The following is a 13,341-nucleotide window of genomic DNA, read 5'->3' as shown; positions in this document are numbered from 1 at the left end:
CTCTAGTTGCGGCGAGCGGGGGCTACTCTTCGTTGCCGTGGTTTCTCTTGCTGTGGAGCACTGGCTGTAGGCACGCGGGCTTCAGTAGTTGTGGCACACAGGCTCAGTAGTTGTGGCGCAATGGCTTAGTTGCTCCGCCGCATGTGGAATCTTTCCGGACCGGGATCGAACCTGTGTCCCCTGCGTTGGCAGACAGATTCTCAATCACTGTGCCACCAGGGAAGTCCTGCTTCAACATCGCTTTTAAATGCAGATATCACTGGAAGAAATGGTACATTATTATAAAATCCCAGTAAGGTTTATTCAGTAGGAAAGGGGCTGGAATTTAAGAGCTCTACCTGCATTACAAGGGGACAATGTTAAGAGAAGAGGATTAGAAACAAGAGCCTGGGTGGGGGGGGGGGGGGGGGGGGTTCCTGCCATTTTTACTGTTTTGCTTAAGGCAGACCTAAAATATGCATATTTTTACTTCCCACCCTGTGAGCGGCTCCATAATTAACACTGGTAGTGCCAAAGCATATTAATGTCTCTTTCCATCTAGTTTAGGGGTATTTTTGACTTTGTGTTTGATAAAATTTTACAGTATAGCTTTAAATATTTTAATTATAATTGAAAAAGGCTCTGTGCAATTTCCAGTTTTTAAAATACCTCACGCCTGCAAAATTTGTCTTTCCCTTTTTTTTTTTTTAGAAACTGCTAATTTGCTAGATTTATAGTTGCTGTAATAGTTCTGTGTGATTTACTACATTTGCCTGAATCCAGATTGGTGGATATGATTTAGCTGCTTTTAACACTGTATGAGGGTAAAGCTAGATTTCTCTGGGCCTAATCTTTTTAGATGCAGACCTTTGTAGTTGTTCCCACTTTATGAAACGGATCCTGTGTGTGCTCATGCTTTGATATACAGTTTAATGTATAAGACTTGTTAAGACAGTGATCACTGGAAAGTGATCTTCAATTATATAATGACACACAGTACGGAAGTTCCATTTAAAGAGTACATGACCTACATTGAAAACACTTGGTTGACATCAGTAAATTAATAGAACTTACACAAAGGTTGTTGTAATGTTCTTTATTATAACTAGCATGTAGCTTGTTATGATTGCTAGAGGGACCAGGTGCTTTCATGTTTTCAGCAGGTAGAGGTAAGGCCAATTTGATTTCTCTTTTTTTTTTTTTTTGATTTGTTTCTTATATCAATTAGCTAGTTAGGAAACATTTTTTAATGTAAATTTGTATCTGGACAACCACATTTATACACATGACGACATAAAATTAATCAGATACAGCTACATAGTTGTAGAATGGAGGGATTTTTTTTAAGCTCTATGGAGAGTAAGAAATTAATAATGGATGGGAGACTTTTTTTTTTTTTTTTTTTTTTTTTTTAGAAAGACTGGCTGCAGGAAGAAATTGTGGTGACAGAAACCATGTGAAGTGAATTTGAATTAGTGTTCTTTAGGGAGCTACCAGAGAAATATAATTTACAAGATAATCAAGGACCTAAACAGATTCTCTGTGGAGTCATTGTCTGCTCCCTGACGTATATTCTCATCTACGTTGAAATGACTCCACAAATACCGTCTAACAATTAGAGAATCAATAGGGGTGAAACGTACATGTATAACTTCAAGAAAAGCAAAATATATATCTGTAACAAACAATATAGATTGACAGCCAACTGTTAAAATGAGCAGATTATGTACTTGTGGTTAAGGTTTAAAATGACTCACCCTGGAACAGTGGTATCTCACTGATCTTTTATGGGAATGATATCCCCTATGTGCTTTATAAATACTGCATCCAAAAATATCCAGCATCACGATGTACTTTAAAAGGTACTGGCATAGAAGTTTTTAAATTTAAGAAAATGACTTAGTTCATAAGGGCTAACTGGCTTCATTTCCCAACCCCTAACACTGCTCTGTAACCGCGACCACATTTATTAGGAAATGTTTAGTAAAAGCTATCTCTAATTCAACTCTTTTTTTTAAGCGCTTTTAAAAATTAATTTTATTTTTATTTATTTTTGGCTGCGTTGGGTCTTCGTTGCTGCGCGCGGGCTTTCTCTAGTTGGCGGTTAGCGGGGGCTACTCTTCGTTGCGGTGTGCAGGCTTCTTACTGCGGTGGCTTCTCTTGTTGCGGAGCACAGGCTCCAGGTGCGTGGGCTTCAGTAGTTGCAGCACCCGGGCTCAGTAGCTGTGGCGCACAGGCTCAGTAGCTGTGGCGCACGGGTTTAGTTGCTCCGCGGCATGTGGGATCTTCCCGGACCAGGGCTCAAACCCGTGTCCCCTGCAGTGGCAGGCAGATTCTTAACCACTGTGTCACCAGGGAAGCCCTAATTCCACTCTTTGCACATCAGTTTTTCTTGGTAATCTTCATCAAAATTTATAAATACCTGTAAAAGAGAACTTAGACTCAAGTCAAAGAACTTTGTATTTTACTTGGTTTCTGGCCAAGATACCTCCTTTTGAGCTATTTCGGGTGCTATTTCTGGCTTTTCGAACCTTTGGCATGACAGCTTGTCCTGCCTCAGAGCTTCAGGAAGAAAAACCATTCCCTCAAAATAAATAAGTTTGTTATTGAGCTCAATAGAAGTTTTATGTATGCCACATACTTGTTTAGGGGAGGTCACTTGTTCGGTTCACTGAACCCTGTTCTGGTAAATTTAGATTTGAACGAGTACTGTGGGAACGCTGACCGTACATTTACAGAATCAACATGTCCTGGTAGGCTTCTGATTAAGATAATGTTAGCTTTTGCTTTAAGGCATCTTCTTCTCCTACCATTTGTGCAGTGGTTGGTAGGTAATGTATGGAGTGAAAAAAATTTTAAAGCCGTAGTTGGGCTTGAAAACAAGATGAACATTTCTGTGGACCAGAAATGGGGAGTTGGGGGGAGGGGGAGTGCAGGACGTGGTGAGCAGTGTGTGGGGCTCACACGCTGGTCAGTGGACTTTCAAACTCCTGTTGCAATAACAGGAATTAAAATTCTCCTCCCCAGGTCAGGGCTCAGAGCCAGATTTGAAATCAGGGTCCTGCCAAAACACACCTGGAGAGAGCCAGACACATACTCACTTACGTTTGAAAGGAAAATGGAAAAGAGAACCATTTGGACTGCAGCAGGGGACTACAGCTTATATGTATGTAGCCATGGACCTAATGCATAGAACCTAGGGAAGAAGTGAGAAGTATGGTTGAGAAAGGGGAGCATCACAGCCAGGTCCTTGAAGCCAGGACCTGAACCGTGCTGCCTGGTGAATGAAATTAGCAATGATTGCATTCATATCACTCACTGTAGGAGCTTCAAGCCACCGATGTAAGATCTAGCCCCAGACTAGAGGCCCCGAGACCCCGCTGCCTGAGTGGAAACAGCCATAAAACCACTTGACAGAGAACAGTCAGTTCAGAAGGAGCGAGAAGTAGAATGGAGACACTCAAACACGAAATATAGCAGAAAACACACTCTATCCCTTTCAAAATGTCTCCAAACCCAAATCCAAAACACACGCAGACTTGAGATAGGCCCCGCAAACTGACCATCAAATGATGAATTAAGCCTAGATGAAAATAAAGTGAAACAGTCCGACAAAGACTGTAAGTACATTTAAGATGCTCAAAGACATAAATGAGGAAATACCATTTATTAAAATAAATTAGAAAACAGAAATCGATGAAGTACAGATGGATCTGGAAAAGACATCTTTGGAAATTAAACACTATCGTCATTGAAGCTACTGAACTCAATAGACGGGGTAAATTCTAGGCTGGACCCAGTCAGGGAAGATAAGGAATTGAAAAGATGATGCTGAGGACTGTACTATACACAGCACTAAGGAAAACAGGTAAGTGTTAAATAAGCAATTAAGGAAAGATGGGGAATGGACCACAAGACTCTTAACATACACCTAGTACAAGTTTCAGAAGAGAGAATGGAGGAAATGGCAGAGAAGCAACATTTGAAGCAGTAAGAGCCGAGAATCTTCCAAAACTGAAGAATGATGTGGGTCTTTAAGGAAATGGTCTCCCGAGAGAAATTTCAAACATCTGGGAAGGCAAGAGAGGCCTGTGTAGAGCAATTGGTATTCTTTACAGCTCAGCTTTGGGAAGCCCTGGCTGATTCAAATGAGCTTTTTCTGTTTTTCAGTGGAAAGCATAAAAAACAGAAGTGCAGTGTCTTGTATGTATTAAACCATGGTTTCTGAACAAGGGCACTTAGAAATAACTCACTAAAGGAGAGCTCTGTGGGAAACTAGACCCAGAGAAAGACGTCTCTGGAAAAGGTGGTCTCCTGTCAGTAACTTTGTGAAAAGTAAGTAAGTGGGAGGATAGTAATCGTTTGTTGTACTGTCCTGAAGTCCATGTCTAAAAACAATGTTTTCAAAAAGAGCATCGTGGATGACCCACTCTGGTAGAAAGAAAAGTCTTGAATAGGATTCTCCATAAAAAGGTGTTACCAACTGGGAGATTTCAATGAAGGTGGATTTCTTTTAGTGAACACTTCAAGGGAAAAAAAAAAAATAGAAGATAATTCCCATCAAATGAAACCTTGTGAACACTGGGTGCTGCTTCAGGTTCACGGAGACATTTCCACGATTGTCAGTTAAGCGGCCAGAAATTGCATTTAATTAATGTGAACGACCGACTACTTATGGTGGTTCACACCCAGAGGACCTGTGTGTACAATCTGGCTGAGGGTAAACTTACTTTGATGAATTTCTTCTTATTACTGCTTTGTCAAAGCAGATGGCTATGAAACAAACTGCACATCTAACTCTCCTTGAAGATTGATAGCAGATAGGATTTCAATCAATACAGATAGGATACTACATTCCTGTAAATGAAAAAGATCAGAGATTGATTTTCCTGTATGACTTTAAACAGATTCCTCGAAAACTTGTAACGTTAGGTCCAGGGTAGAGCTTTAAACAAAAGACAAGCCCGAAACAAAAATAGATTGGATTGAAATAAAATCCTCTTCGGGGCAGAGATCCAGCATTTTGAAACTAGGCATTTCGGAAGACGCGCCATCCCCGAGGGACAATGGGAAAACTCTCCTTGCCTGCTCACCACTTGCCTCTCACGTCTTTTCTCATAGACAGACATCTCCCACATTTGTGGATAGGACATTCTCTAACCCGATGAAATACCATCTGTGAACCACAGAAAAGAAATCTGTCATCTTATTTTGGTATTCATCGTAACTGGAAGAAAGGTATCAAGAGTTCTGCTCATTTGCTGGGTATCAAATAACAGGTGTCCTCTGTTGGAATTGTATTCTCAGCAATTCTAAAGCAAGAAGGAAATCTATACCCCTATGTGTATTTATTAAAAAGCATAAAAATAAGAAAAATGATTTAAGCATTCAACCTAAAAGCTACAGGAAAAACACAGGACGTTACAGAACATTGTTTTGTTTTTGTTGTTTTTTGTTTGTTTGGTTTCTGCGGTACGCGAGCCTCTCACTGTTGCGGCCTCTCCCGTTGCGGGGCACAGGCTCTGGACGCGCAGGCTCAGCGGCCATGGCTCACGGGCCCAGCCGCTCCGCGGCACGTGGGATCTTCCCGGACCGGGGCATGAACCCGCGTCCCCTGCATCAGCAGGCGGACCCTCAACCACTGCGCCGCCAGGGACGCCCTGTTTCTTTTTAAAATTTATTTAATCTTGGCTGTGTTGGGTCTTCGTTGCTGCGCACGGGCTTTCTCTAGTTGCGGCGAGCAGGGGCTACTCTTCGTTGCAGTGTGCAGGCTTCTCGTTGCGGTGGCTTTTCTTGTTGCAGAGCACAGGCTCTAGGCAGGCAGGCTTCAGTAGTCGTGGCACGTGGGCTCAGTAGTTGTTGTGGCGCATGGGCTTAGTTTGCTCCGCGGCATGGGGGATCTTCCCGGACCAGGGCTCGAACCCGTGCCCCCTGCATTGGCAGGCAGACTCCTAACCGCTGCACCGCCAGGGAAGTCCCAGGACCTTGTTAATGGACATAAAAGGAGACTAGAATAACTGAAGAGCTTCACCATATTCCTGGCTATGAAGACTCAATAGCACGGAGTCAGCTCTTCCCATTTTAATCTATACAGTCAGTGTAAGTGAAACCCGGCATTTCAACAAGGATTTTCCTGAAATATGAAATCTTGACACTAAAATCATAGGGATGATCAGAGAGGTCTGAAGAGCCAAGAAAATTTTTCAGACAAAACAAAGTGGGAGCGAGATGGCCTACCAGACAGACAGTGTATTTAAAGCCATAGTGTGGAATTGCACAGGGACAGATAAACCAACAGCAGAGACTAGAGAGCTCAGAAGCACACTTGTGTATTTATGGATGTTTGATGTATTATATAAATGCCATAGAAATCAGTGAACGAGAGGTGGACTGCACAATGAATGGGGCTGGCTTAATAAGTTATCTGTGTGGGGATAGTAAAATTAGATTTTATGTTCACACCAAACATAAAAGATTCTGCGTAAAGTCCTAACTGTGAAAAACAGAATTTTGAACTTTAAAATGTAGGTGTAAGGAAGATTTTCTTAAAACATAAAAAGCAGAAAACATGGAGGAGTGTTTTGAAATTAAAAACTGTTGTACAGTAAGATGCCAAGAATAAAGTTAAAGGTCAGCTATGCTAAGGTAAGTGTAGGAGATAATATCTGCTGTGCATATAACTGGCAAAGGATAAGCATCTCGAACATATCCAGAACGTGAATAAGACAGAGACAACCCAGTAGGGAAATGGGCAAGGAAACATGAAAAGCCAACTAACATAAAACAAGTTCAGCCTCGGGGAATTCCCTGGCGGTCCAGTGGTTAGGGCTCTGTGCTTTCAACTGCCAAGGGCGTGGGTTCGATCCCTGGTCAGGGAACTAAGATCCCACAAGCCACGCGGTACGGCCAAAACAGAAAAAGTTCAGCCTCACCCGTAGTCAGAGGTGTGCTCATTAAAATATACCCATCAACCAAAACTTAAATGTTTGGTAACACCAAGTATCTGATGAAGATGTGACCAAATGGAAAATCTCACTCACTACTGGTGGGAGAGTAAATAGGTATGAAATCTCTTAGGAGAGCAGTTTGGTGATCTCTAGCAATGTTGAAGATGTTGCTAGAACCCAGCAATTTTACATCTACGTACATTCTGTAAAGAATCTCTTAAACAGGTATCCAAGTAGACAGGTAGACAGAAGTTCATTGCGTCACTCTTTGTAATAGTGACAAGTTGGAAACAGCCTAAATGTTCATTGAGAGGAGAGTGTTGTTGGCATATTCAAGCAGCAGAATAATACCTTACAGCCGTTAAAATCATGAACTATTATGTATCAACATGGATAAATCTCCCAAACGGTGTTGAAGGCAAAAAGCAACTCTTAGAATGGTATGTACATGCTTCAACAGAGTTCTTAGACATAAAGTTTAAGAACGTGCAAAATAATGCTATTAGATTGAATCACGTGAAATGGCCGTTTATATTTATGTAGGGTAGAAAAAGCCGAATCTCAGCAAGCCAGTATTTGTGGATGCATCCGTGGTAATGATGGTCGTGGAGCTCGGGATGGCATTATCTCCTTGGGGGCCTTGGTGAGCGGGGAACTGGTGTCATAGTAAGGAGAATCTGCGGGGAAGCTTCAGCTGCAGCTGTCATATTTTATTTCTTCAAAGAAATTCGAAGAAAACATGGCAAATGTTAAATTTATTAAAGCGCTGTGGTGGGTACATGGGTACACTCGTACTATGTTCTTGCAGTTGCTGTTGAAAATATTTGATGCTTTGTTTAAGCAAAGCGAAGTGTTGACAGAGGTATAAGAGTTGTAATCTCGTGACAGTATAAGGAAATAGTTACAAAATGATTAACTCCTTTGCTGCTTAATTACGTAAACATAGCACTCATAAGGCTTCTGAGTATAGAAGGTTGAAAAGCATCTCCCCCTCACATATTCCGGGCAGACGCTTCAAATTTTATTTTGTTTTTTTAGCATCACTAAAATCGTCGTCATAAAAACCATTCATTAAGTGCCTCCCTTTTGCTTGCTATTGTGTTTGGTGGTGGTCAGATGTATCTCTCTGCCATCGTATAAGAAATCTGGTGATGATATTCAGTTGTCCTTTTTTTTTTTTTCTTTTCCACTTCTTTGATGCCGAACAGGAATCTGCAGGCAGAATATGATCGTCTCAAGCAGCAGCATGAGCATAAAGGCCTATCCCCACTGCCGTCCCCTCCTGAAATGATGCCCACCTCTCCCCAGAGTCCCCGGGATGCTGAGCTCATTGCTGAGGCCAAGCTACTGCGTCAACACAAAGGCCGCCTGGAAGCCAGGATGCAAATCCTGGAAGACCACAATAAACAGCTGGAATCACAGTTACATAGGCTAAGGCAGCTGCTGGAGCAAGTGAGAGCCACCTCTCTGTAACGTGGGATATTTACAAAACATCATTTTCCCCTCTTCAAACTAAACACTAGAACTCCGAGTCCTTTTCAGAACTGTAATAAGCATTGATTTGTTAATTACTTAGTATGTGCCTAGCAAAGTGCTAGATATCAAGGGATATAAGAAGAGGAGGAACAACTAGCATGTCATTTTATAGTTGTTCCAGATTGTTTCCTACAAAAATGTCTTTTATCTGACTGATTTAAAATTCATCTTGGGGAAAAAAATACAGAAAGGTTTCCACTAGTTACCTCAAAGTGAAAATTTTACCTCTTGAAATGGAACTTTTTTTTTTTTTTTTTTTTTTTTTTTTTTGCGGTACGCGGGCCTCTCACTGCTGTGGCCTCTCCCGTTGCCGAGCACAGGCTCCGGACGCGCAGGCCCAGTGACCATGGCTCACGGGCCCAGCCGCTCCGCGGCACGTGGGTTCTTCCCGGACCGGGGCACGAACCCGCGTCCCCTGCATCTGCAGGCGGACTCTCAACCACTGCGCCACCAGGGAAGCCCGGAACACTTTTTTTTTTTTTTTTTTTTTTCCCAATTAGTCTTATTTTCTGGCATACCTTTGGGCTTTTTCTTTTGATAATCCCTAAAACATAATTTTTTTAAGTCTCCATTGAAAATATAGCAGGATATTGCATTGTGGGAGGCCCTACCTGCACACAGTCCTGGCTTTCTGGGAATTTAACAATTTGAGATATGTTCTCTCCATCTTGTTCTTTAATACTTCACAAAAATAAGAATTCTCCACTACATTTTTGTGGTCTCATATGGTTTCACCATTCTCACATGACCTTCTAAATCTTTCGGTTATTGAGGCTAATCATTTTTTTATATCGTATTCCACCGTAGCTGTAATGTATTTCAAACTTAGAAGGGGGGTACAATTCGGGTACACAGACAGTATCCATGGATCTTATCAACAGCGAAATTTCCCAAATGTAACCATCTTTGGGAGGTTTCTAAGTTGGAAAAGTCGTAATTTCTGAGTCTTGAGTGTCTGTAGTAGGTATATATTTGTTTGTGTGTTTATCATGAAAAATAATTCTCTTTTCTTTTGAATGCCTCAGCCCCAGGCAGAGGCCAAGGTGAATGGTACAACGGCGTCCTCTCCTTCTACGTCTCTTCAGAGGTCAGACAGCAGCCAGCCTATGCTGCTCCGGGTGGTGGGCAGTCAAACTTCGGAATCCATGGGTAAGTGTCTGTCTCAGCTACTCCTGGATTTTGTTCTCTCTTAAGGTCTGGAAACGGTGAACTGTTTGTTTGCTCAGAGGTTTAAATCATCCGCTAAATTATCTAATATCGGTTCCGGACAAGGGACTGTCTGTCGTAAATGCCTTCGGGGTACGAAGATGAAAGACATAGTCCTAGCCCGCAAAGGACTGGCTGTTCAGTTAGAACAAGGCAACGTGGTACTAAAGTTTCATTCATTTCGCAGATCAGAGAAGGCTTTTCGACGAACTGATATTTGTGAAGGGTTTTGAAGGATCGAGTAGGAACTGAGCATATGTTGAAGAAGGTATAGCATAACTGAAGATGTAGAGATGAGGGCCTTGGGCCAGGGGCAGGAAGGAGCCACTGGTCCAGTTAGATAGATAGGGTCCAAGCAGGAGGTGCGGTCGGGGAGGAAGGAAGGCTGCGGAGGGAAGGTTGGGGTCACATTATAGTGACATGAATATTGGGCAGAGGTGTGTGGTCGGTGTCAGGGAGCTGCTGAAAATCATTTAGCAGGTGAGAAATAGCTAAAAAGATGTACTCCGGCAGTTTTATCTGCCCCAAAGTAAATAAAACTTTTACAGCTTGAAAGACTCGTTAGGAGGCAATCACAAAGGCCAAGTTATGGGACTTATTTGACAATAGAGTACCCGAGGCCAGGGGACTGACTGGAAAATGTAAGGAAAGGCAATGAGGGGAGAGGATTTGGTTGGAAGAAGATAATGATCCCTTTGAATGTGGAAACACTGTGTTTGTTTCGGGAGGGGGTAAAAGGACAGTCTGGAGAGATCTGAGAGTGAACTCCACAGAACTGATAGCTGCAAGGGGGTGAGATGAGAAATATATAAAACAACAAAGGTGCTTGGATACAGCGCCTCGGGGAGGACCTCCGTTTGGGCGATGGGGTAGTGAAGGAGTGGGGAGTAGTGTTGGAAAGGTTACCGGAGAGGGAGTACTGAATAATAGCCTCCAAGACCGAAAAACGAAGCAGGCAACTCCTTAAAGTACAATTATGAAGTTTATTATGGGTAGCGTCAGGTGGACCGTGATCCCGAAACGTTTGCAGCTGCACGCCCTGCCGCCGAAAGGGGTACAGGGGGACTTAAAGGGGCCAAAGCATGTATGCACGGATGGAAACGGGGGCTTTCTCCTCCCCTCTGGGCGGGGGCGGGTGGGGTGGTCTCAGGACCATTAACCATCTGCGCCAGCAACGGGCATTCTTCCAGTTTTTGTATCAGATGAAGGTAAGGATAACAAGCTGATTGATAGGGAACTTGTCTGGCTTGGGCACCGTCCTAGTGAGTCGGCTGAAGCTCAGTCAGTCACACAGAAAGGGGAGGGAGGAGGCAGGCCTGTGTGCCCAGGATGGAGCTGACAAAATGGAGTCAGTGTGGCTCAGCCACACAGGCTGGCCTAGGTTTCGGCAAGAAGATGAGCGCAAGAGGTCAAAATGCTGAAAAGGGCTCAATCGAAAGGGAAATAAATTACAGCTCAGTGGATCCCCGTAAGTGCAGTAGCTGACAATGCTTCCTCAGAAGTGGCTAAGAGAAGGCAAGTTGGAGAGGTCTGTCTTTCTTTTCACGGAAATAAAAGGTCAGGTAATCTTGAAAATGAGTGTGGCTCGAGGAGAGAAAGGGTCTTTAGACCCTAACGGAACATTGTCACGTAACACTGAGGGCGGAGATAAAAAGTGTGTAGACAGAAATGGCCAGCCAGGTCTGGTGGTGGTCTTCAGTAGTCTTTTCTCTGCCTAGGACGGGGTTCCAAGAAAACTGGAGTTCATGAGGCAAAAAAAAAAAAAGGTCAAAACAAGTAAAGCATTTTGCGGGGGGTAATGAATCCATTGTTAAAAGGACCATGACAGGTGGTTGCCGGCCATCTGCTTACTGGTTTTTCTTGTTGTGCTAGGCTAGACAATAGGGGGTTTATGAAGGCCACAAATACTTGCTCTGTCCCCCTCCTCTCGTGACTCTTCTCCTCTAGTGAGGCCCAGCATGAGTCACCGTATGCTCTGTGCTTTCTTTTTCCTGGGTCCTAAACTGGGTTTACTTGACCCCCTTCCCTCACAGAAAGGAAGAGACCTGGGACTCCTTGATTCACACTTAAAGCTCTGTCGCCTGGTCCCATGGTGTGTCGAAGAATTCATTTTATACTTAGGATCTTCCGTGAGAGTAGAATATAGAGAGGTGAAGTGCCTAATCCAAATCGACGGGACAAAAAGGAAAGGTGTGAGTGCATTTTAAGGTGGAGGATTGGGGACCATGGTCGGGAAAATTCCCAAGTTGGACAGCATGGAAAGTAAAACACTTCGCAGTGACGCCTGTGTCTAAGAGGTAGCCTCCCAGTGAGCTGATTATACATGGAGATCATGGAGGGGCCAGGGTTGCTGGGAAAGGAGAAAGATTCCTGAAGAAGTTGACGAGGGTGGATGAGGGCACTGAGATTAGAGAAATCAAATCAAAGCTTGTAGAAAAGCCAGCTTTCATTTCTTTTCTGAAGGAAGAGGAAATGTTTGTTTGGAGTTGTTTTCCCAGCTTTACCACACCTCAGTGATTTAGGGCATCAGATTCTCTTTCTCCACATGAGAGCTGAGTCGAGCTAATGGCCTGTTGGGACTGTAAGCGATTGATTGATAGCGCAGCATATGACAGAATATTATATGCCTTTGTAAAGTCTGTGAATTCCAAAAATAACTGAGTTCTAGTACCTCTGTTGTTAATGCCTACTGCAGGATTTTGCCTTTTTTTGAAGTAAGCAAAGCCTGTGAAACGAAGTCACATATTTGAGTGGTGAGATTCAGAGCCCTGGGTGCTCGCTAGAAGCATTAATTATTTAGGCCTGTCAACACTGGCAAAGAGGCAGCGTGCCTATGAAAGGACCCAAATTAAAGTCCACGTCAGGCCGTGGACCTGACGACTTGTGGAGCTGAGAGGATCGTGGCAGAACTGAATGCAAGAACACAAGTGCTTGCTTTCTCCAGTGGCCGAGTTAGGCTAAGAGATGACTTGCCACTGTAAAATGGATAGGCTCTGTTGTTACGAAGTAAGTTTGTTCTCTGGATGAAGCGAGAGAGCGAATTCAAAGGTGACTTTCTTTCTTTTCTTCACCACAAAGAGGAAAAAAAAAGACCATCTCCTTGCAGGATGCACACAGGTGTTGAAACAAAGGCAGTGTGTATCCTCGTGCTTTGAAGCTCTGACATGTGATATGGCTGGGATTTGCTGAACCATTTTCTGGTAGAGAGCTGCATTCTTTTAATATATAACGCCAAGACTTTTTAAAGAGAAACAGGGGTGAAGTCATACTGGGTGATCTAATGAGTTGGAGTGTTTCCTCAAACCATGAAATACCACTGGTAAGTCTCTGGGTACCATATGTGCGTTCTAGACGTCTTTTAAAAGGGGACGACGTCCTAATAATGACGCTCACGTTCTGTTAGAAATGAACCAAGTCTATCTATCTTCCCAACAGCTTTATCTCTGACTCCCTTAACTTCTTGTACCCAATCAATCAGTCATTCTTTTTTAAAGAACATCTTATATTTTACTTGTTCGTTTAAACAATGTTTAAAGAAGGTCCCTTACCTGCTTGTTTAAAACAATTTCAAACTTAGGGCAGAACTGCAGTTAATTCAACGTTTTGCCACATTCGCTGTATTTATTGACAGTAACATCTATTGACGTTAACAAACATCTTTATATATCCTGCC

At 43.0% G+C, this 13,341-nt stretch overlaps 1 protein-coding gene across 1 annotated transcript in view; it reads left to right on the top strand.

Moving 5' to 3' along the window:
• Positions 1–13,341, top strand: part of DMD (dystrophin) — a 2,099,690-nt gene that overhangs the window by 2,054,725 nt on the left and 31,624 nt on the right. Inside the window, exons 75-76 of the mRNA XM_032618871.1 lie at positions 8,135–8,378; positions 9,488–9,611. Coding sequence (XP_032474762.1) covers positions 8,135–8,378; positions 9,488–9,611 — 368 coding nt within the window. The remainder of the gene's footprint in view (positions 1–8,134; positions 8,379–9,487; positions 9,612–13,341) is intronic.

This window comes from Phocoena sinus, chromosome X (genome assembly GCF_008692025.1).
Source record: "Phocoena sinus isolate mPhoSin1 chromosome X, mPhoSin1.pri, whole genome shotgun sequence".
NCBI lineage: Eukaryota > Metazoa > Chordata > Mammalia > Artiodactyla > Phocoenidae > Phocoena > Phocoena sinus.
Note: the sequence above shows the minus strand (reverse complement) of the source record. Positions and strands in the feature narration are given on the sequence as shown.